The sequence below is a fragment of the Poecilia formosa genome, unplaced genomic scaffold (genome assembly GCF_000485575.1).
Source record: "Poecilia formosa unplaced genomic scaffold, Poecilia_formosa-5.1.2 Scaffold278, whole genome shotgun sequence".
In the NCBI taxonomy this organism is placed as follows: domain Eukaryota; kingdom Metazoa; phylum Chordata; class Actinopteri; order Cyprinodontiformes; family Poeciliidae; genus Poecilia; species Poecilia formosa.
In genome coordinates this window covers 580,742-601,669 of record NW_006800217.1, presented here as the reverse complement: position 1 = coordinate 601,669, position 20,928 = coordinate 580,742, and the positions used below count along the sequence as shown (strand labels likewise).

Genomic DNA, 20,928 nt, shown 5'->3' with positions numbered 1-20,928 from the left:
CTGGCTGTGATTTCAACTAGTAATTATAAAACAATCTTTAAATGAAATCTTAAAGGCTGCTTCAAAATGAGGCAGGAGGATCAGGTTAATCTACATTCATGACAATGTGGACAGTTTTGCTGTTTAAAGAAGTGTTTTTGTTTTTTTTTTAGTTGAGTAACATTTTAAAAACCACATATGTGAAGAGGAAGTGTCTCAAGAATGAACTTAGTGCAAAGCCAGATGTGTTTCTGAACACCAGTTGAAGATCACATTGAAGCTATATGCAGCTATGTGGAACAGAAAGCAGGGGAACCTTCAACTCTTTACAGGCTTTATCTGTAAGTTCATATTTTCATTATTATCAATAGTATTGTTTTATCACTTTCGTGATATAAACACAAGCAATGTCTTATTTTACATAAATTCTATTAATAAAATAACAGTCCAAGTTTTTATCTTACAGTTACTCTTGTCTTGACCTCATCAGCATTCTCAACAGGTCAGCTTTTCTTTCCTATTCCCATAGTATTTAAAAGTCTTTTACTCTTATCAAAACATTAACATAAGCATATTAAATTTTGTTCTTATAGGTCAGATCAGGTTGGCAGGACGTGGATCAACTCGATGCTCTGGAAGGGTTGAAGTTTACTACAGATATTCCTGGGGAACGGTCTGTGATGATAACTGGGACATAGCTGATGCTGAAGTGGTTTGTAGACAGCTGGGCTGTGGTCCGCCCATCAGTGTAGTTGGTTCTGCTCACTTTGGTGAAGGATTTGGTCCAATCTTGCTAGATGATGTTCAGTGCTCAGGATATGAAAGCTCTCTAACCAACTGTTTACACAGAGGTTATGGGAGACACAACTGTGGTCACAGTGAGGATGCTGGTGTGATCTGTTCAGGTAAAGAAAAAATGATTTACAAATTTTTAAATGTTTGATTTTAAATGCTCAGATCTAGTGAGTGTAGATTTTTGGCTGAAAGCATTTGAACACAAAATGAAAGGTAGACCTTATATGTGGTGTGTTCACTGATTCTCATAATCAGCAGATTCCTCTGTGTATCTCTGGATTCAGTGGGTACTGACATTTTCTTGAATACAGTGCTGGGTTTGTATTATTTTTTCAATAGCAGCCACTATGTTTAGTTCTTTATTAGATGCTTGTGCTCTGTACCCTGTAACATGTTCAACATAGCAGAATAAATCCATCCATCCATCCATCCATCCATCCATCCATCCATCCATCCATCCATCCATCCATCCATCCATCCATCCATAAATATTGCAGAGTGATTGGCTTCTTCATATCTTCCAGATTGATGTGTGTAACACCTGTTGATTCTCCAAAGTTGTGTTGTCATGCACCTGTATGGTATAGCAATCACATTTGTTAATTCTCAGTTAGTCAAATGGATTTAATTAGTATTTCTTAGCTTTTCCATTTTCTCTCCCATTCTATAAAAGCAGCAATTTTGAACTTAGTCTTTCAAACAAAGCTGTTGTGTGTTGATGCCATTTTTATTTATTAAAGGTTGTCACATTAAATCTCTGTTTGATTTATTTACTTTTTTTTATTGAGAGGTTAGATTTAACCAGCTAAGCAGCTGGTACAAAATGCACAACAGAAAGATTGTATAGCAAACTGTGTAACACAGATATAAATTCTATTTGACAAAATCTTTGGCTTGAATATCTGTGTAATTGCCCATGTACTGTGTTTAAGTACATGTCAGGGTTAATAGTTTCTGTGCTCCGGATTTGAATAAATCATAACTAAGGTAAAGCAAAGCAGGTTACAAAGAGAAGACACCAATAGTAATGTCTTTAATTTGCTATTTTTCTTTCTAAAGAAAATGCTATAGTTTATCTGTAACTTGTTAACAGATTCTGGGATCAGATTGACTGGATCAACTTCCTGCTCTGGAAGAGTTGAGATCAACCACAGCGGCCAATGGGGAACAGTATGTGATAACAGCTGGGATCTATCTGATGCCCAGGTGGTCTGCAGACAGTTATCCTGTGGTTCAGCATTAAGTGCCACTTCATCAGTTGCTTTTGGTCTAGGAACTGGTCAAATCTGGCTTGAGGAAGTGAACTGTACAGGAAGTGAAAGCTCTCTAACTGACTGTCAGCATCCAGGGTTTGGGACACACAAGTGTAAACACAATGAGGACGCTGGTGTGATCTGTTCAGGTGAGAAAAAACTGAATTAACAAATTTTAAATGTTCACATACGTTAGTCAGCATTGTTTTTGTCTGAAACCATTTAAACACAAAATAAAAGGAGATGCTTATGCATAATGTATTCACTGATCAGAAAATGATTTGAATCACCAATCAGGACTATGTGAAAAACAACTCATTCTCAGGATAGGCCGATTTCTCTTTGTTTCCTATTCCCGTAGTGTACAAAGGTATTTTATTCTAATTAGAACATTAAGATAAATATGGTGAATTTTATTTCTTGAAGGTCCGGTCAGGTTGGCAGGTACTGGATCAACTCGTTGCTCTGGAAGAGTTGAAGTCCTCTTTAGAAATACCTGGGGAACGGTCTGTGATGACGACTGGGGCATTGCTGATGCTGGTGTGGTTTGTAGACAGCTGGGCTGTGGTACAGCACTCAATGCAACGGGCTCTGCATACTTTGGTCAAGGAGATGGACCAATCTGGCTTGATGATGTTCGGTGCTCAGGACATGAAGGCTCTCTAACCAGCTGTGGACACGAAGGTCAAGGGAAACACAACTGTAATCATCGTGAGGATGCTGGTGTGATCTGTTCAGGTAAAGAAAAAATGATTTACTGACAGCATTTAAATGTTCAGTTTTAAATGTTCAAACGTATTAGCCAGTTTTCTTTTTGGCTAAAAGCATTTAAACAAAAAGTAAAAATATTTATGAATGGTGTGTTCACTAATCAGAAAATTATTGTTAACAGACTCTGTTATCAGATTGACTGGATCGACTTCCTGCTCTGGAAGAGTTGAAATCAACCACAACGGCCAATGGGGAACAATCTGTGATGACAACTGGGATCTATCTGATGCTCAGGTGGTCTGCAGACAGTTATCCTGTGGTTCAGCATTAAGTGCCACTTCATCAGTTGCTTTTGGTCTAGGAACTGGTCAAATCTGGCTTGATGAAGTGAACTGTACAGGAAGTGAAAGCTCTCTAACTGACTGTCAGCATCCAGGGTTTGGGACACACAACTGTGGACACAATGAGGACGCCGGAGTGGTCTGTTCAGGTGAGAAAAGCTTTATATCAATTCTGAGACAAAAAAATAATGCTGAAATAGTCGTAGGTGATGGGAAAACCTTTAGGACTTTGATTCAAAATCAACCAAAAACACATCTGACAAAAAAGACATGCAAGAGTACACAGTCAGTGGATATAACTAACACTGTGTTCAATGCTAGTTGAACACAGTGTTTAACTAACATTGAACACTATATAATGCCGTGTTGCTGAACGGTGCTATGCAAATAAAATTTGATTGATTGATAGTATTTTAGCTAACTCTATTTATATATCTAATTTTAACTTTTATTGAGTGGAGGATGTTACATAGGTCAACATGCTAGTGATAGACAAAAAATGCTATTATTAGTAGTTTAGCTAGCTTTAACGTTTAGCTAATTGCATGGAGTATGTTCCTGTAGTAGTTCAACATGCTACAGCTAGCCTAGATGCTATTATTGGTATTTTATCTGGCTTTACCATTTTGGCTAATTTTAACTTTTATTTGGGTTTTTCACCCTGCATGGGGTATTTTACTGTAGTCAACTTGCTAGTGATAGCTTACATGCTATTATTAGTATGTCAGCTAGCTTTGACTTTTTAACTTATTTTACCTTATAAATTGCTATCACCTCATAGTTTAGCTTTGAAAGCAGTGTATCAATTTTACATCGACTTTAAGTTTTCACTCTTCAACAGTTTTATATATTTTGCAAAGTTTTGCTATGCTCTGCTGCTTCTTACCATGTTTTATATGTCTGCAAGTTTTCTACAATTGAGATCAAATGATTCAGCATTTTTCACCAAAAAGCATACCCTTGATTGAACTCACCTGGTTTCCATGCCATTGATCACCTGTTCATGTATCAGCTCCCTGGTTTTTAGGGTGACCCTATTCCTATTCCTATGGGCAGTTCCTGTCCTCAAGGGGTAGTTTCCTGAAAGTTTGAGATATGTCCTTGATCAAAAACACCTAAATAAAATGTCTGAATAATGTCATTATGCAGATTATTATTTATCAGGACCCTGGTTCTCCAATATCGTATTTTTATTTAATTCATCTATACTGGGATACATCTAAACGCTGCAGGACACTAGCCCTCGAGGACTGGAGTCCCCCATCCATGTCCGAGTGTCTCTGTGGCAGAATTTTCAGACTTTTTTCATGATTAAAACTCTTCATCTAGTGTTCCAGCTAAAAATCAGTCGTCTGGTTCAGATTAAACTGTATTTGTAGGTTCTCGGCATAGATTTGTCTCTCAGTATGGATTTGTTTGATAACAATCTTTACACAAAATCATTTCTAAAGGTAAATTTTTCAAAGATTTTCAGAAATTAAATCTTATTCTATCTACTTTCTATTTTCCAGCAAATTTTCCAAAGCCCAAGATCTCTATTAGCCCTGCTGCTGTGGTCATCTTGGGTCAACAAGTCAGCATCACTTGTTCTATTGCAGCTGCACCTTTAAGTGGAACATTTATTCTCCAAAAGACTTCAGGATCATTCAGAATGAATCAGTCATCAGATTCCAACTCTGCTTCCTTCAACATCCCTAAAGTGTCTATTGATCATTATGGAGAATTTCAGTGTCAGTATGAGAAAAGGATGTCAAACCAAACATTCTCCTTCCTCAGTAACTCTGTTAATCTTACAGGTAAGACTAAATAAATTGCATACAAAGTGAAACTTCAGCAGTGCAACCAATTGTTTAAAATATATTCTTTATTTGTTTCTAGAACAGAATCAAATAATTCATTAATCTCCCAAAAACTCTGGGGACATTCTGGGGACACCATATCGTTTTACATTTCACAAAATATTATGAGTCTCTAATGAATGGCTCTGCAACCTTCACCATCCAAATAGACATTTTTACTCTCTGTCTGGGTAAATTAAACTTTTTTAGACTCACCAATGTTGTCTGACTTTTTAAATTAAAGACAACTTATATATTTTGATAAATATGTACTCAAGCAAGTTTATCACTTTTATAGAAATACAATTTCATTGCTATTGTTCGATTTTAAATGAAGAGAAACATAACACTTTTGACAAAACAAGATGGAAACAATTTATTTCATGAGTCATTGATATTGTTGGAAAGTGATGTAAGAGAAACCCCACAACGTTTCCTACCTAATGCTAAGAAAATTAGATCAAACAATTATTGATTTTAGTTTCATTCTTGCAATTCAATTATTTTAAGGAAACACTAAAATATGCTAAAAAAAAACTTCCATTTGTTATTATATTTATTATATATATTAAAAACATTAGTTGTTTTTTTTATCATTTTTACTCAGTTACTCAGAATCAATGTGGGATTTTCAAATTGACACTTGGGGCTCGAGGTTGCATGCTCTTGCTTAATAAACTCTTATTCTGTGTTTCCAAAAAGCTTTTGATTATGTTAACCGATAATTGTTATTTTTTCAGTTATTAAAAGCAGGATTTGATGGAAAATTTTATAATTCTATAAAAGCTGTTTATCATATCAGAATCTTGTGTTCAGGTAAACGATTACAGAACAGGGTGTTCTAACACCATATCGTGTTAAAGAGATGTTCTGTTTCCCACTCTTCACATTATATATAAATGACTTGGTAATGGTAATGTAAATGTGGGAGTGAGAGTAAGTGAGAGTAGATTATCATCTCTATATTACTGTACGGAGATGATATTTTGCTTATTGCTAAAAGTGGACCACATCTTCAGAAACTGTTAAATTTTGTTACATTTGGTGTAACAAAATGTGGTTGAGGATAAATTTGTGAAAAAACTGAAGTTATTTATTTCAGAAAACTGAGTCAAGCATTGACAACATTTATATTTTGTTTTGGGCCTACTACTTTGTCCATTACAAAAACCTATAATTATTTGGGATTTACTGTGGATGAATATCTAACATTTGAAGAAGGGACAAAAATCCAATCGGACTCAGCTGGTAGAGAGCTAGGTTCAGTTATAAATACAGTCAAATACGGTTGTGACCTGAGACATAGGATGTATACTGAGTTGTATGGATCTTGTGTTTGCCCAGTATTAGATTCTGGAGCGGGAGTCTGGGGTTACTGTCAACAACCTTACAGTGAAAAAGTTCATTGTAGAGTCCTGCGATATTTCTTTGATGTGCATAGAAATACTATGCTTAGGCCAGACAGATGGAGAAGATATTTGAGAAGGTGGATTTTCAGTACACTTATAGGAATAAATTAAGATGTAATATTCAACATAATTACTTAAACAGTTTTATTTTGAAGTTTATAAAAATTGTGGGCAGTCGATATTCTTACATAATCCAAAATTATGCACTTATATTTTAATAAAGGATGCTTATGGCCTTGAGCCATACGTATCATTAAACTTGTCTAAAAAACAAAGTTCAGATCTGGCACTTTGCCTTTGGCTTTGGAGATGGGACGTTTTCATTCAGTCCCAGAGGAAATCCGAAGATGTTTTTTGTGTGATCTGGGTGAAATTGAGAGTGAATTGTTTTATTGTCCCTTGTACTTGACACTAAGAAATGATTTATTTACTAAAATACTTGATGTTTATCCAGATTTCTTTTATTTAACGGATGAGGATAAAATGTGTTATTTATTTAAGTATTTTTTGTTTCAGTTAGCACAGTTTATTTTGAATGCCTGGCACCTTAGAAAGAGGATACTTTTTGTTTAAAGAATATTTGTCTTTCTGCTTGTTTGTATATGTTTTATTGTGTGTTGTAACTCCTTGTGGACTGGGCACCTGTAAGGGTGTATGACACATAAAATAAAGACTACTACTGTTTTTCAGTGAGACTTCCAAAGCCCAACATCTCTATAAGCCCTGCTGAGGTCATCTGGGGTCAACAACTCAACATCACTTGTTCTGTTGAAGCTTCACCTTTCAGTGGAACATTTATCCTCCGACAGACTTCAGGATCATTTAGAATGACTCAGTCATCAAATTCCTCGTCTGCTACCTTCAGCATATCTAAAGTGACCGTGGGTCATGATGGAGAATTCAAATGTCAGTATGAGAAAAGGATGTCAAACCAAACATTGACCTCTGTCTACAGTGACTTTGTTCGTCTTACTGGTAAGATGAATTAATTTATTTGAAAATGCAGTGACAATCAAAAGTGTTTTTTTTTTTTTTGGAGGTTTTTTTCAGTTTTGAGAAAAAAATTCAAGTCAATAAATCCCATCATCCATGGGTCCCTAAAATATCTGGCAATATTCAGGAAAGATCAATTTCAGTAACAAAATACTCTTTTTCAGTGAACCTTCCAAAGCCCAACATCTCTATTAGTCCTGCTGCTGAGGTCACCTGGGGTCAGCAAGTCATCATCACTTGTTCTATTGCAATTACACAATTTCATTACGGAACATTTACTCTCCAAAAGACTTCAGGCTCATTCAGAATGACTCAGCCATCGTTTTCCGGCTCTGAAACCTTCAACATCCAAAAAGTGACCCTGGATCATGATGGAGAATTCCTGTGTCAGTATCGGTCAAGGCAAATATTCTCCTCTGTCCGAAGTGACTCTGTTCATCTTACTGGTAAGATTAAATAAATTGAGTAAACAATGAAATGTCAGAAGTGTAAATATCATTTTTTTTCAAATTTTCTCTTGTCATGAGAAAAGCATGTCAGGTTATTGAGTTTAGTCACCCATCTGTGTCCTAAAAAATACAGAAACATTCAGAAAAGCTAAGCTTGATTTGAAATCAGTATTTAATGGGTTCCAAGCCCAATTCAGCAAGTCCACCCTGGTCCTGCCCATCAGGGGGCGCCAGATAGAGGGAAAAAGTTAGGACTATTCCAAGGGCCCCTGACCGACAGGGGCCCCTCCCACAAATTATTATTTTATTTTTTCTTATAGAAATAGAATAAAATTGGGGGCCCTGTCAATTACAAAATTAATCATATAGTGTTTTTAAAATTGTTTTATCCATATTTGGGCTGAACACCCCGCTGGATCTGCATGAAATGGTTTGTTCCTCTTAGGGCACTTGACCATTTTCAGGAGCAGTCAGTAGAAGACCAGAAAAACTGTGGCAGTTACTGTGATGCCCAGAAAAATTATAGTCAGGCTTTCAAAGAGAGAGAGAGAAGACAGGAGAGTCAATTTATAGTCCAGTTTTTCAGCAAGAGAGGTGAGTAGACTGTCCACCAATTGATTATAGCTTAGCTACCAACTACTGTTTGCCTCCATTTCACTACCATTTAATGAATTAAGGGGAAAAAAACCCAACATATTTATATATTTAACTTGTCCCTGTACCTCTTACCACACATAACAACAGATGAGTTGTTACGGAATATGTTAGGGCAGCAGCGCTAACATATCCCGTAACCCTTGTCCCAGTGAAAAAAGTGAGCAACACTGTGTTCAATGACAAGTTAGATCCTTTCAGGAAATCTATGTGGATTTTATTTTTCCTGTCTCTCTGCTCCTTTTACAGTTACATAACAAAAACAATTTATTTATTACTAACAGAAATTCAAACAATCTTGATAAAGTCTTCCATTAGCACACTTAGCTGTGAGTGAATGAGGTTGATTGACAGCGCTAAGACCGTCCTCCTCTTTCTGACTGGTTGTTTTGTTGCATTTCTTTAGCCAGCAGTAGCAGCTCAGGAGGAGATGGAAGAGATTGATCTTTTCACTGATTATCTGTTTCATAGTAAACTGTCAAGACATCATGACAGCTTTAACAAATGTGGAAAAAACATATTTTTTATTAAAGTTATATTCTGCAACTTGAACAAAATGCAACAACATTGCATTTTCTGAGAAGTCTGGATTACCTCATTGCCTGTGTCACAGGCATTTTAGAGAGACATTTCATAAAGCTAAAACTAATAATAAAAAATATTAAGAAACCTGTTTGGATGCAGTATGTGGACTGTTTCATGTAAAATTCACTAGTAGTAAATATTGTGCTAGTATCAGTATTGTACCAAAGAAAGCAAGCCAGTTGCAAGCCTTAAAATTGTGATGCTTTTGATGGCTCATAGACTCAAGAAACTGTAACCGCAGCTGGGAAAGGGGGGCCCAATTTAATTTTTTGTCATGGGGCCCAAGACTCCTGGCATCGCCCCTGCCAAACTTCTCCCCTAGTCCTGTCAGCCCGTTGTTGCCTAGTCTCTTCACACATCGACCAAGTTGGGAATCTGTAGGTTACTGCTCATTTGGTTAAGGCGTTGCCATTACAGTGAATTTAGTCTATGTATGCTAGTGTATAACCAAGTCCACTTTGCCTCTCCCCTCCCTAGACTCTCCTGCCCCCATCCAAACCATGTGGTCTTACTGGGTCTCATGGCAGGTTTACCAAGAGTTGTGATAATGCTTACTCCTCATGGTTTTGCAGTAAAACAGATTTTGCCTCTGGGAAGAACTGAAATTCTTTTTTTTTTTTATAGGCATACCTCATCATAATATTCCAATTTCTACCTCTGGAACAAAACACACCCAATCCAGTGCCCTTGGATCGAAGAGTTTTTTGATAAAAATAAATAAATAAATAAATCATCTTTTTTTTTCTTAAAAGTAAAAAAAACAAACAAACAATAAAACAACAAGAACAACAAAAAACATATAAAATGTATAGTTTGTTATAAAAATCCCAAAAAAATATTCACTGATGACTGGGTCTGTAACAGGAATAGCATAAACATATGTCCATGTCCCTAGATCATTTTTTAAATTAAAAATACTTATCTACCATTTAAAAGCCCAAATAACAATAGTTGTACTTTGAAATGATAAAAATCCATTTGTAATCAATTTTCCATCAAAATATTCTAAAAATGTTTGCAGATGTCCTTGTTTACTAAAAGAACACTATGAATCATGTCTCATTTGCACATACTGTATGTAAAATTTGAAATAAAAATAAATGTTTTCCTATACTTTTAACAATTCTGATCTAAATGCACAAAAACAAAAGTAAAAAATTCAGAAATCATTAAAACATTACCAAATTATTCCCAGATTATCAGGTCTACATGTAGAATAGTATGAGTGTTTTATTAGATTAGTACATTCAATGGTTTTTCAAAGAAAAGAAAAGTTCATGGCTGTTTTAAAAATAAAGACCCACATTAGTAAATTATTCAAAAACACAACCTACGGTGTTGGATTTTTGACCAAGACTGTATAAAACTGAACACATTGTGACAAAGTCTCATCCCCTCTTTTTCACCATTCAAGTTTCTATTGCCATTTTTCAAATAAAACATACATGAACAATTCACATCCAACATTATGAAAAATAAAGTAAAACCTTTGCTTGGGAGCTATTCTTTTTTTAGATCTTTTATCCTCTCTAGTTTTTCCAAGTTCTTTCTGTATTTTTTGTTGCTGTCTTTAGGTTTGAACAGTGCCCATTTCTCCCACTTTTTTCTATTTGTGTTTGATGGGGTCTCAGGAGATATGTCGATTTTTCCATGATGTAAAGTTCTTCTATCATCTCAATCCACTGTTCGTAACAAGAGGTTCCTTTCTCAATTTCCTCCTCTTAGTAGCAATTAACATGATCTTAATCAGATACCTATCCTTTGCTCTTACGTTTTCTTTGATATTGTTATAATTACACAGAAGTAGTATTTTGCTGCTCACAGGAATGTCATATCACAGAATCTTCTTTACAGCTGGCGAACAGCCATGCCTTGCATTGGCTTCTCTGGGCTTGGAACTCTAATTATATGAAATGTTACAAAAATCTAAGGCAGGGGTTTGTCTACAACAAACCCCTGCCTTGTAGACAAACAAGGCAGGGGTTGTTTGTCTACAACCCCTGTAAACAGGGGTTGTAGACAATATTCAATGCAATATTCAATATTGCATTGAATATTGTATTCAATGCAATACTGTGCATTGAAGTCAAATGTTTCTCCCCTTATGGTTTTCTTTGTTTTTACTGCATGACCATTAACTCTCCAAACTCTCCATACAGAGCATTCCCTGAATTCATTCAAGCCAGCAAGTTCTTATCTCTGTCCCCTTTGCGTTCATAAAGCAGGACACAAAAGGGACAGGGCACTGTCTCCACCAGGCTGTCTGACCACAAAAAATAAATAGATGAACTGACAGGAAGAGATTATTATTTTCAGTGTCATTCAGTTGTGGAAATGAATACAATTTAATTCTCACAACTTACTGTTTTTCAGTGAACCTTCCAAAGCCCAACATCTCTATAAGCTCTGCTGAGGTCACCTGGGGTCAACAAGTCAGCATCACTTGTTCAATGGCCGCAACAACTTTCACCTCTTTAAGTGGAACATTTATCCTCCAACAGACTTCAGGATCATTTAGAATGACTCGGTCATCATATTCCTCCTCTGCTACCTTCAACATCCCTAAAGTGACCCTGGATCATGATGGAGAATTCAAGTGTCAGTTTGAGAAAAGGATGTTAAGTAAAACATCCACCTCCCTCCTCAGTAACTCTGTTCGTCTCAATGGTAAGATTAAATAAATGGTGTAAATAGTGAATATTTAGTGATATAAATATTTACAGAAAATCCATAATTCATCGTCTCAATTGGCCATGCCCTTATATGGAATAATATTATTCTATTTCCATGTCCATGTCTTTTTTTTTCACAGTGAGTCTAGAAAGACCCAACATTTCCCTGACATCACCAAATGCAGGGTTGGTCTGGGGTGCAGGAGGAGCAGAGGTTATCAAGGGTTACGGCTTCTCCTTCACTTGCTCCATTAACCCCAGATATCCTCAGGGAGATTTCTCTCTCATCTTCTCTGGGTCAAACATCAGAGAAACCAGGCCAGCAGTCAAAAACTCAGCCTCCTTTAACTTCCCAACTTCTGAGTTTGAACACCAGGGCAGCTACCGCTGTGTGTATGAGGTTACCATGACTACACAGAGGTTCAGTTCTGCTCAGACAGAACCAATTAGTCTGGTTCTTAAAGGTAAGTAACAATATAATTTATGAAAAGTAAATTTAAATCTAAAAAACAAAATGAGTAAAATTGCATACTGTGTAAAATTACATAGTGTCTTGGGGTGCTGTGGTGGCGCAGGGGTTAAGCACAACCCACATTTAGCCTTAATCTTCAACATGGCTGTCGCAGGTTAGATTCCCGGGCTGTCTTCGATCCTCCCACATTACCCACTTTCCTGTCAATTCACTATCAAATAAAGGCCACCAGAGCCAATAAAACATTTAAAAACAAAATGACATACTGTGCATTCCTGTTCTCTGTCAAAACTAATACATTAGTAGGTAAACATGCCAAACCAGAAAAAATACAAAACTCTGTTTTCAAATGATGATTTCAATTATAAAAAGAAAAATACAAACCATGTATCCACCTTGTAAAAAGAAGTAATTCCTCCCACAATCTAAGAACTGGTTGTGTCATGAAATTTGGAACTTTGGTCTTGTGTTTTGCTTTATTTGAAGTTTTGTCAGTCTTTTCGAATTCCATTTTTTCTTTCAAGTTAAGATTCCTTACAACTTATTCCAGTAGTTGCAGGGTTTCCCCCAGAAAAAATTGCTAAGCCCGGTGGTCGGGGCACCGAAGCGGTTCAACAGTGTCCTACTGTGTTTTTGTAAAAGATATTAAGGTTGACAGGAAATGTAAAAATATTACTGGGTAATTATATGTTAAGGGAAAACATCGCTGGTGAAATGCTATTTAAACTCACAACTAGTCTTAAAATCATAAAATCAAAAAATACAATTAAAATGAATCAATTATCAATTATTTGGACTTCTGTTTAATCCAAATTCAATAAGGCCCTCCAGGGCTTCAGGGGCCCCATATTTTAACACAGTGTTTTAACAAGGAAGGTGGTGCAGGTTGGTTTGATTAGCTTTTTCTAAAGTGAATCATTGTTTGAAAACTACTTTTACTCAAGTTATCATTGTTTTGGTATGAAAATGTATTGCATAGAGAACAGATAAGCAGCTCAGCAGATTATCAGATCATTTCAGTAGAACATGTCTGGTTTTAGGAGTTGGAATGTTAGGACAATAAAACACATTTTGACCAAGTATTTTCTCTTCTAGCCTCTTCACAGCTGCTGGTTTCCTCAGTCTCCATTGGAATCCTGCTGCTGGTCCTGCTGGTGTCTCTAGCATTCTGCCTGGGCTGCAGGAGGAAACTTTGCTCTAAACGGCTCATACCATCTGACCAAAACCAAAGTCTGTATTCAAGAGATACAAGCTCAGGCATTAATAATTAACCAATTGCTATTCTGCAGTTTATTCATAAGTTCTTTTGTTTCCCTTTGTTTCAGTATCTTTCCAGCACTTAATCACACAAGACCACGAGAATGATTATGATGACTATTAAAACTATTGATGTCAAGCAGACCCTAATCCAACACGATTCAGTGGTGTGGAGGATAACTGAGAAGCAGAACAAAGATCTAAAAAAGATGAAGAAAGCATGGAGGATGAAGACGAACACTCTGTGAATGTTGATATGAATAATAAAAGAGCTATTTAGTTAAAAAAAAATTAGACAATTTAAGACAAAGGACATGTTTGGTCTGCAGTGAAGTATGTTATGGCATGTTTACCTATGTATTTGCAGAGAAGGCCTGCAAGGCCTAAACACTGTCAGAATCGCTAACATACATCTATAACCTAAAATCTGATTTTAGGTTGTAGATCTATTTGTATGATTAAATTTTAGTAATTCACATCCAATAGTCTATTGTCATTTTTTATAACGTTTCTCTTGGCTATATATTTGGTAATATTCATATTTTGTATGAATACTAACATATTTTAATATTAATAGGAATATTTTAAATGCACAATGACAGGAGCAGACTGAGTGAGCTCTCCATACTAGTCCATTAGAAGCAAATAGGTTTTGTCCTCTGCCATGATTTGTCTGGAAGATCTTGTGAGCACTAAAGTGACTCTCATGTCGATTCTTTCTTTACGGACTTTCAGCATTCGAGAGCAAAGTCTCTGATCTGATTGCTTACACCCGGCCACCACATTGTCTGACTGACATGTTCGCTGCATTTAACCTATCTTGGAGACATTGGAAATCTTTTCCAAAACTGACTTTGTTAAGCAAGCAGGAATAACTTAAAGCTTTAACCTCTCAGTATTACACTCAGGACATCTCTATCAGGCCAGCAGCGCTTCACTGCTTCCTGAAACTGGTTCCGATCCGGTCAGCCTTCCACGCTGGACCTCACTTGAGAGGTGATGATGTGTACAGCATGTATTTTCTGCTTGTAGGGAGACCTTATAGTAGAGATTCTACATAAATACTAGTGTTTTCCATAAGATCAGTGTTTGTGTGAGAAAAAAAATATTATTTTTTTCAACTTTTAAAATGTATTGATATACTCCACCTACTTGTGTGTATTTCATTTTGTTCATATCTTTTACCATTTCCATTAAATCCCTCTTCAACTTCATGGCTGCATTATGCTCATAATTCATCTTTGGAATGGTTTGCAATGACAGAATTCTGCTACTGCTGAGAGTGTGCCACTCAATTTTCACTCAATCAATCAATCAATCAATCAATCAATCAATCAATCAATCAATCAATCAAGTTCATTTGCATAGCACATTTCAGCAAAGTTCAGTTTATGATGTAAACACTTCAAATGTTCTGTAGCCTCACCAGATGACTGAGGGATGAAGAGGAGCTGATGTCTGGTTCTTTAGGTTCTGACGGGTCTGCAGTGTTCCTCTCTTGATCCATTCTGTCTGATATCATGCAGCAGCACATTGCGCCACGATGGACACATTTTTTAAATAATTCCCTGTTTAGCCTGGAGTCAGACATTGTTCAGCCTGGAATGTGCGTCTCTCCACTCACGTCTGTACCATAGTGAAAAATATATATACTTTAGTATATTTCAAGCATACTTACATTTGTGTAAGTACATTTTAAAATAATCCACCTCTGAGTATTAACAAAAGACATTTATTTAGCATAATTTCTTCTGTACCCCATACCATCTAGAACCACCCCTGGGCTGCAGGTCTTTGTCTGACATTAATAATACATTAAATGACCACTGAACACTAAATTAATAAAAGATGTCAACATTTTCTAATAAAACAAACAGAAAGCCCTAACAAACCTTTTTCAAGTAGGAAATTTATGTATTTACTGTTAATCTCTTAGTATGATTTTTTCCCTAAATGACCATTTATATTATTTTGGCTGATATCATCATACATTAAATAAGCAAATAATCAACTCGTAACAGTCGACTAAAAGCACAATAAGAAACTTGATCAGTAATAAAATGTTCTGTACTATTTCAGCCTCAGGAGATGATTGAGGGATGAAGAGATGCTGATTTCTGGTTCTTTAGGTTCTGACAGGTCTGCAGTTCCATTCTGTCCATCAAACACCAGCACACCACGCCATGATGGATAATTTTTTGTTTGTTTTAAATGCCTGTATTCATCCTCACTAACATGTTCAGCCTTTGATTTGAGTCTTCCCTCTCCCGTCTGTATCTTTACGAGAGGTTTTGGTTCTACTGGGGACATGTCCACGCCTACGTTCTAAGAACGGTGGAGCATCGGGTCAAGGACGTTTTAAAAAGACACGGGTTGGTAGCAGCTCATCGCAGCTGCATAGTGTCCGTCTCTAGGCAACTACAATAGCGTCGGGCCGTAGTTTTCTTTGGGGTCCTTTTTACATCCCGCCACGACAATTTATCTGACCTTAATGTATCCTGTGTTTTATTTTGGTCATTATTGTTATAATTAGTGTTGATATGTGTGTGATAGTCGTGTGTATCGGATATTTATAGAAATACGGAACAAATTGCGTCCCGTATCAGTTCAATACGGGACGCAACATTTAACAGCTAAATACGGGACTATTCCGTATTTTAAGGGACGGGTGGCAACCCTAACCGTCGCACAGCCGACCTGCAGAAAATCGACAAAGCTCATTCCAAACTGGGACAGAACAGTCAACTCCTTGTTTAGTTAGCAGTTCAAGGTCTCCCTCTCCTGTTTTAATCTATGTGCATGGCTTGTTTGGTTGGCAGCAACTTCAGTCTGTCTCAAGGACAGAGGGAGAAATTGCTGATGCTGCATTCTGGATGTCACCAAATAAAGAAACTGAAACCATTTTTATTTGCTTTTCAATAAATTCAACCAAATTTGAAACCAAGGACTGATTTTGGAAGCTCCCCATATGTCATAAGCAAAGGCTCTTCATTTCTCTCTCATTTCAATGGCAATTTACATAAAATTATTTTCATGCTTATTGAGATGTCTAATCCTTGCACATATAATGTTTCCATAACATTATGACATTCACACATGAAAAGAGAATACACTTAAAATGTCTGAATTGCTGAATTGCAATGGAAGTCCAGACTAAAGCCTTTTCAATGAAAGCAGCTATGATGTTTCATCCAAAGTGTTCATTGAACAACTGTTTTGCTTTTACACAGCCTTGACCTGCAGCTACATGTCAGCACTGTGCACCAGGTCTCTTGGTCATTCAAATAGTACAGGCAGTCACCTATGTTACTTTTTTTTTTATCAACTCCTTGTTTAAACATTCTGATGAAGGAGATGCACTGAAGAGGGTTTTGTCTTTGCAAAATACCAAACATATTCTCAGAGTTTTTTTCCCACTGTGTTATGAACTAAACTATGTGGCAAAAGATCCAGATGTTGTGTATTATCTATTTGTGCTTATGGAGCCAGACCTTGTAAATCTGGTGGAGATAGTACATTGCTTGATGGTACAGTTTGTCATAAGGTGTGAGGTTGTTGGTGGTGAGGAGAGACGCTGAGACCCAGGTTATGGTGATGATGAAGGTTTAATGATGAATAAGCACCCAAACAGTCCAAGGCAGGCAGCACGGCAGGAACAAGCACGCAGCTAAATACCGGTAGCAACTGTCAAACGGACTAGACAGAACAAACACAAACCACAATACATACAACGAGGATCCGACAAGGAACACAGACAACAGGTGGGTTTAAATACACACGGGGTAATTAAGGGAATGAGACACACCTGGGGAGCAATCAACGGGGAGGACAGGACAGAGACTCACAGGGAAACAGGACTGAACACAGAAAACTCAAAAATAAACACACAAAAACACGGATCTTGACACAGTTCATACTTTGGTCTGTAATATTTGCTCTGCAGGTCTGAATACTTTGACTGGTTTACTGAGTTGAAATGAAACTGCTACCTTCCTGCTTTCCTTTTCCTGATGCACCATTTAAAATGTTTCATTTGATTGATAGGATTTGATGATACTTTAGATATACTTTGAAACTCAGAAACTTGCAGAACTGCTAAATTTGCAGAAGTTGCAGAAAGCATAAGGTCAAGCTCTCTCTTCCTCCTAGATGTTTGTTCATGCTCCTCGACGCATGCTTCTCTTTAAGAGCTGACCTAAAACACAGCTTCTTCTGCTTTTGCTTTTTTGCTGAGGAAGTTGTGCTTTTGCTACTCCTTGAACATTAAGTTGTGTGAATCTTATCAAGCATGTTTGAGACACTGTCTTCTAGGTTAACACCATTACAGCATTCACACTCTAGAGTTTCTTGAGCCAGTGCAAGACACTGCATGGAAGGCACTTATTATTCCACATCTAATAAGTGGTCTGTATTTATTCTTCCGTCTTTTTTAATGCAACCTGATCCATAGAATACTCCCCTCAATATATGTACCAAAAATGTGCGGCTCGATCTCTAGATGGGTACAAATACTGGCCTGGGGTGTTTCATGCATACATTGGTTCCTTTTAGGTACTGAAGCTTCCTCCACTGGTTGGAAAACATGACAGGTAGATTTTCAGTCCCTCTAAATTTCCCTCAGGTACTGTGTGAGGTTGTTTGTCTTGTGTGTTTAAAGCCTGCTGAGGCTGTGATTTCAGTTTTAAAACAAATTTTCCATGACATTTTAAAGGCTCCTCTGAAGTGCGGTGTATCAGGTTAATCTGCTTTCATGACAACATGGACAGTGTTGCTGTTTAAAGAAGGTTTTTTTTCTGAGTTGAGTAACATTTTAAAAACCACATATGTGAAGAGGAAGTGTCTCAGGAATGAACTTAGTGCGAAGCCAGATGTGTTTCTGAACACCAGTTGAAGATCACAGTGAAGCTATATGCAGCTATGTGGAACAGAAAGCATGGGAACCTTCAACTCTTTACAGGCTTTATCTGTAAGTTCAAATTTTCATTTTTTATTTTTTTTTACAATATTTGCTGTGTTTTGTAACTTTCCTGATATATAGATAAGAAATGTTATATTTTGAACGAACTGTTTACTATTTATTAACAAAATAATAGTCCAAATGTTTATCTTACAGTTACCTTTGTTTTGACCTCAACATTCTCAACAGGTCAGTTTATCTTTTCTTTCAGATTCCCATAGTATATAGAAGTGTTATATTATCAGAACATCAACATAAATATATTAAATGCTGTTCTTATAGGTCAGATCAGGTTGGCAGGACGTGGGTCAACTCGTTGCTCTGGAAGGGTTGAAGTTTACTACAGATATTCCTGGGGAACGGTCTGTGATGATAACTGGGACATAGCTGATGCTAAAGTGGTTTGTAGACAGCTGGACTGTGGTCCGGCTATCAGTGCAGTTGGTTCTGCTCGCTTTGGTGAAGGATTTGGACAAATCTGGCTTCATGGTGTTCAGTGCTCAGGATATGAAAGCTCTCTAATCAGCTGTTCACACAGAAGTTATGGGAGACATAACTGTCGTCACAGTGGGGATGCTGGTGTGATCTGTTCAGGTAAAGGAAAAATGATTTACAAATATTTAAATGTTTGATTTTAAATGTTCAGACATTTTAGTCAGTGTAAATTTTTGGCTGAAAGCATTTAAACAGAAATTGAAAGGTAGAGCTTGTGTATTGTGTGTTCACTGATCAGAATATGATTCCCATGATTTATAACACAGTTACTTCTTTTGCCAACAAGATGTAGCCTATGCATTAGATCCAGAACACAAAGTATCTGAAGTGCCAGGATCTAAAAATATCTGATTTGCATGGTTACGTTTAGTAGACTTTATCTAAATTGAAGCTTTTTTTTCTGTACATAAATCTTTCTAGGAGGCATATTTCTTTGAAAAAAATATTCTCTAGAGGACCAACCACCTGCGTCTCTGTTGTCAATGTACAGAATCATGGGGTGACTTTGAATCCATGTCCCATAATTCAAATGTTTAGCTCCATCTTTACCGATATTTCTTCTGCTTAAACTGAGTCCACTAATGTGTGTCATTCACTTCAGGAAACACAAGACGGCTTTACTGAAGGGCTAAGGCTTGTGGTGTTGCTCAACTTTCCCAACTTGTAGTTTGTTCATCCCTCTATATTTCTTGCTGTGCAGGAACAACTAATTAACAATAAAATACACGCCCTCAGATGTGTTACAATACTAGTCACATTAATATTCTTGAAAGTCCATAGTTCATTTTTCATTTTAGATCTGGGTTTACACAACTACATTCTTATCCCTTCACCCAATTCTCTATTAAACACCAGTTAGCCTCTATGCAATACAACAGCATTTAAATGTTCACTTTTTAATGCTCAGATGTAATGGCCAGTAACTTTTGTCTGAAAGCAGCTAAACACAAAATGAAAGGTATTCTTATGTGTGATGTATTAGCTGATCAGAAAATGACTGAGTCTCCAATCAATGCTACTTAAAAAATACCTGATTCTCATCATCTGCAGATTTCTCTGTGTGTCTATGGATTCAATGGGAACTGAAATTCTACACAGACTTGGAGTTTTCTTGAATATGGTGCTGGGTTAGTTTATATGATTTTGATTATTTATTTCATAGTAGCCACTGTGTTTAGTTTTCATTTGAGTAATTAATCACTCCAGTTTATTTGTATAGCACATTTCAGGAAAAGGCAGTTCAAAGTGCTTTACATTGTCAAAATACAAGAAGAAGTCATAAAAACTAAATACAGTCAACACTTGAGAAATCAGCAACAAACATTACATTTTGCCATCATCAAGATCATCAATACACACATCATACAGACCTAGAGATCTGGAAGGTTGAAACAACAGCAGCAGATCTTTATGGTGCTAAGTTGTTCAGTGATTGATCACCTAACTGGAAGGACTTTAGAATTGGGGTGATTTCTTTTTGTGTAATTCAGATGTAAATTACTTATGAATGAATCTTTGCCCTGCTATGGACAGGCGACCCGCCCAGGGCGTCGCCTGACCATCTCACCCGTTGACAGCTGGAGATAGTCACCAGTGCAGCTTCTGACCTCAATGGGATAAGGGTGTCAGGAAATGGATGGATGGATGGATGGATGGATGGATGGATGGATCGATGGATGGATGGATCTTTGCCTTGTTTATCATTAGTGTGCTTTATTTTCCAGTGTACTGTGTTTCAGTGAGTCTGTTGAGATGGTTTATAGTTTCCACTCTACAGATTTAAATATTTTCATGACACTTCATCATGTGGTCAGTCTGACAGAGGTGAAGCTGCCATGCACTGTCTCCACCAGAGACAAAAATAAATAAAAAAATAAATAAACTTTCAGTAAAAGATTATTATTTTCAGTGTCATTCAGTTGCGGAAATGAATACAATTTAATTCTCACAACTTACTATTTTTCAGATAACCTTCCAAAGCCCAGCATCTCTATAAGCTCTGCTGAGGTCACCTGGGGTCAACAAGTCAGCATCACTTGTTCAATGGCCGCGACAACTTTCACCTCTT

The 20,928-nt window shown here is 36.8% G+C and overlaps 2 protein-coding genes across 2 annotated transcripts in view; both read left to right on the top strand.

Annotated features, from left to right (window-relative positions):
• The first annotated feature begins 209 nt into the window (after window positions 1-209).
• On the top strand, window positions 210-13,891 carry LOC103151321 (uncharacterized). The gene is made up of 13 exons (XM_007571312.2): window positions 210-320; window positions 446-481; window positions 573-884; window positions 1,868-2,176; window positions 2,454-2,765; window positions 2,920-3,228; window positions 4,591-4,875; window positions 7,017-7,301; window positions 7,484-7,765; window positions 11,381-11,674; window positions 11,820-12,143; window positions 13,247-13,381; window positions 13,477-13,891. The coding sequence occupies exons 1-13, from the start codon at window positions 272-274 to the stop codon at window positions 13,530-13,532; spliced, it is 2,988 nt and encodes a 995-aa protein (XP_007571374.1). The 5' UTR covers window positions 210-271; the 3' UTR covers window positions 13,533-13,891.
• A 4,237-nt stretch (window positions 13,892-18,128) lies between these two features.
• Window positions 18,129-20,928, top strand: part of LOC103151334 (scavenger receptor cysteine-rich type 1 protein M130-like) — a 7,437-nt gene continuing 4,637 nt past the window's right edge. The window contains exons 1-4 of the mRNA XM_007571335.2: window positions 18,129-18,374; window positions 18,522-18,554; window positions 18,648-18,959; window positions 20,827-20,928. Of these exons, the coding sequence (XP_007571397.2) occupies window positions 18,326-18,374; window positions 18,522-18,554; window positions 18,648-18,959; window positions 20,827-20,928 (496 nt within the window). The 5' untranslated portion in view covers window positions 18,129-18,325. The remainder of the gene's footprint in view (window positions 18,375-18,521; window positions 18,555-18,647; window positions 18,960-20,826) is intronic.

Bases quoted from the DNA above. Each gene is read 5' to 3' on its own strand.
- LOC103151321 (XM_007571312.2), top strand. From the start codon at position 272: ATGTGGAACAGAAAGCAGGGGAACCTTCAACTCTTTACAGGCTTTATC. The intron at 482-572 runs GTCAGCTTTTCT...TTGTTCTTATAG, and splicing joins CTCATCAGCATTCTCAACAG to GTCAGATCAGGTTGGCAGGA. The intron at 12,144-13,246 runs GTAAGTAACAAT...TTTCTCTTCTAG, and splicing joins AATTAGTCTGGTTCTTAAAG to CCTCTTCACAGCTGCTGGTT.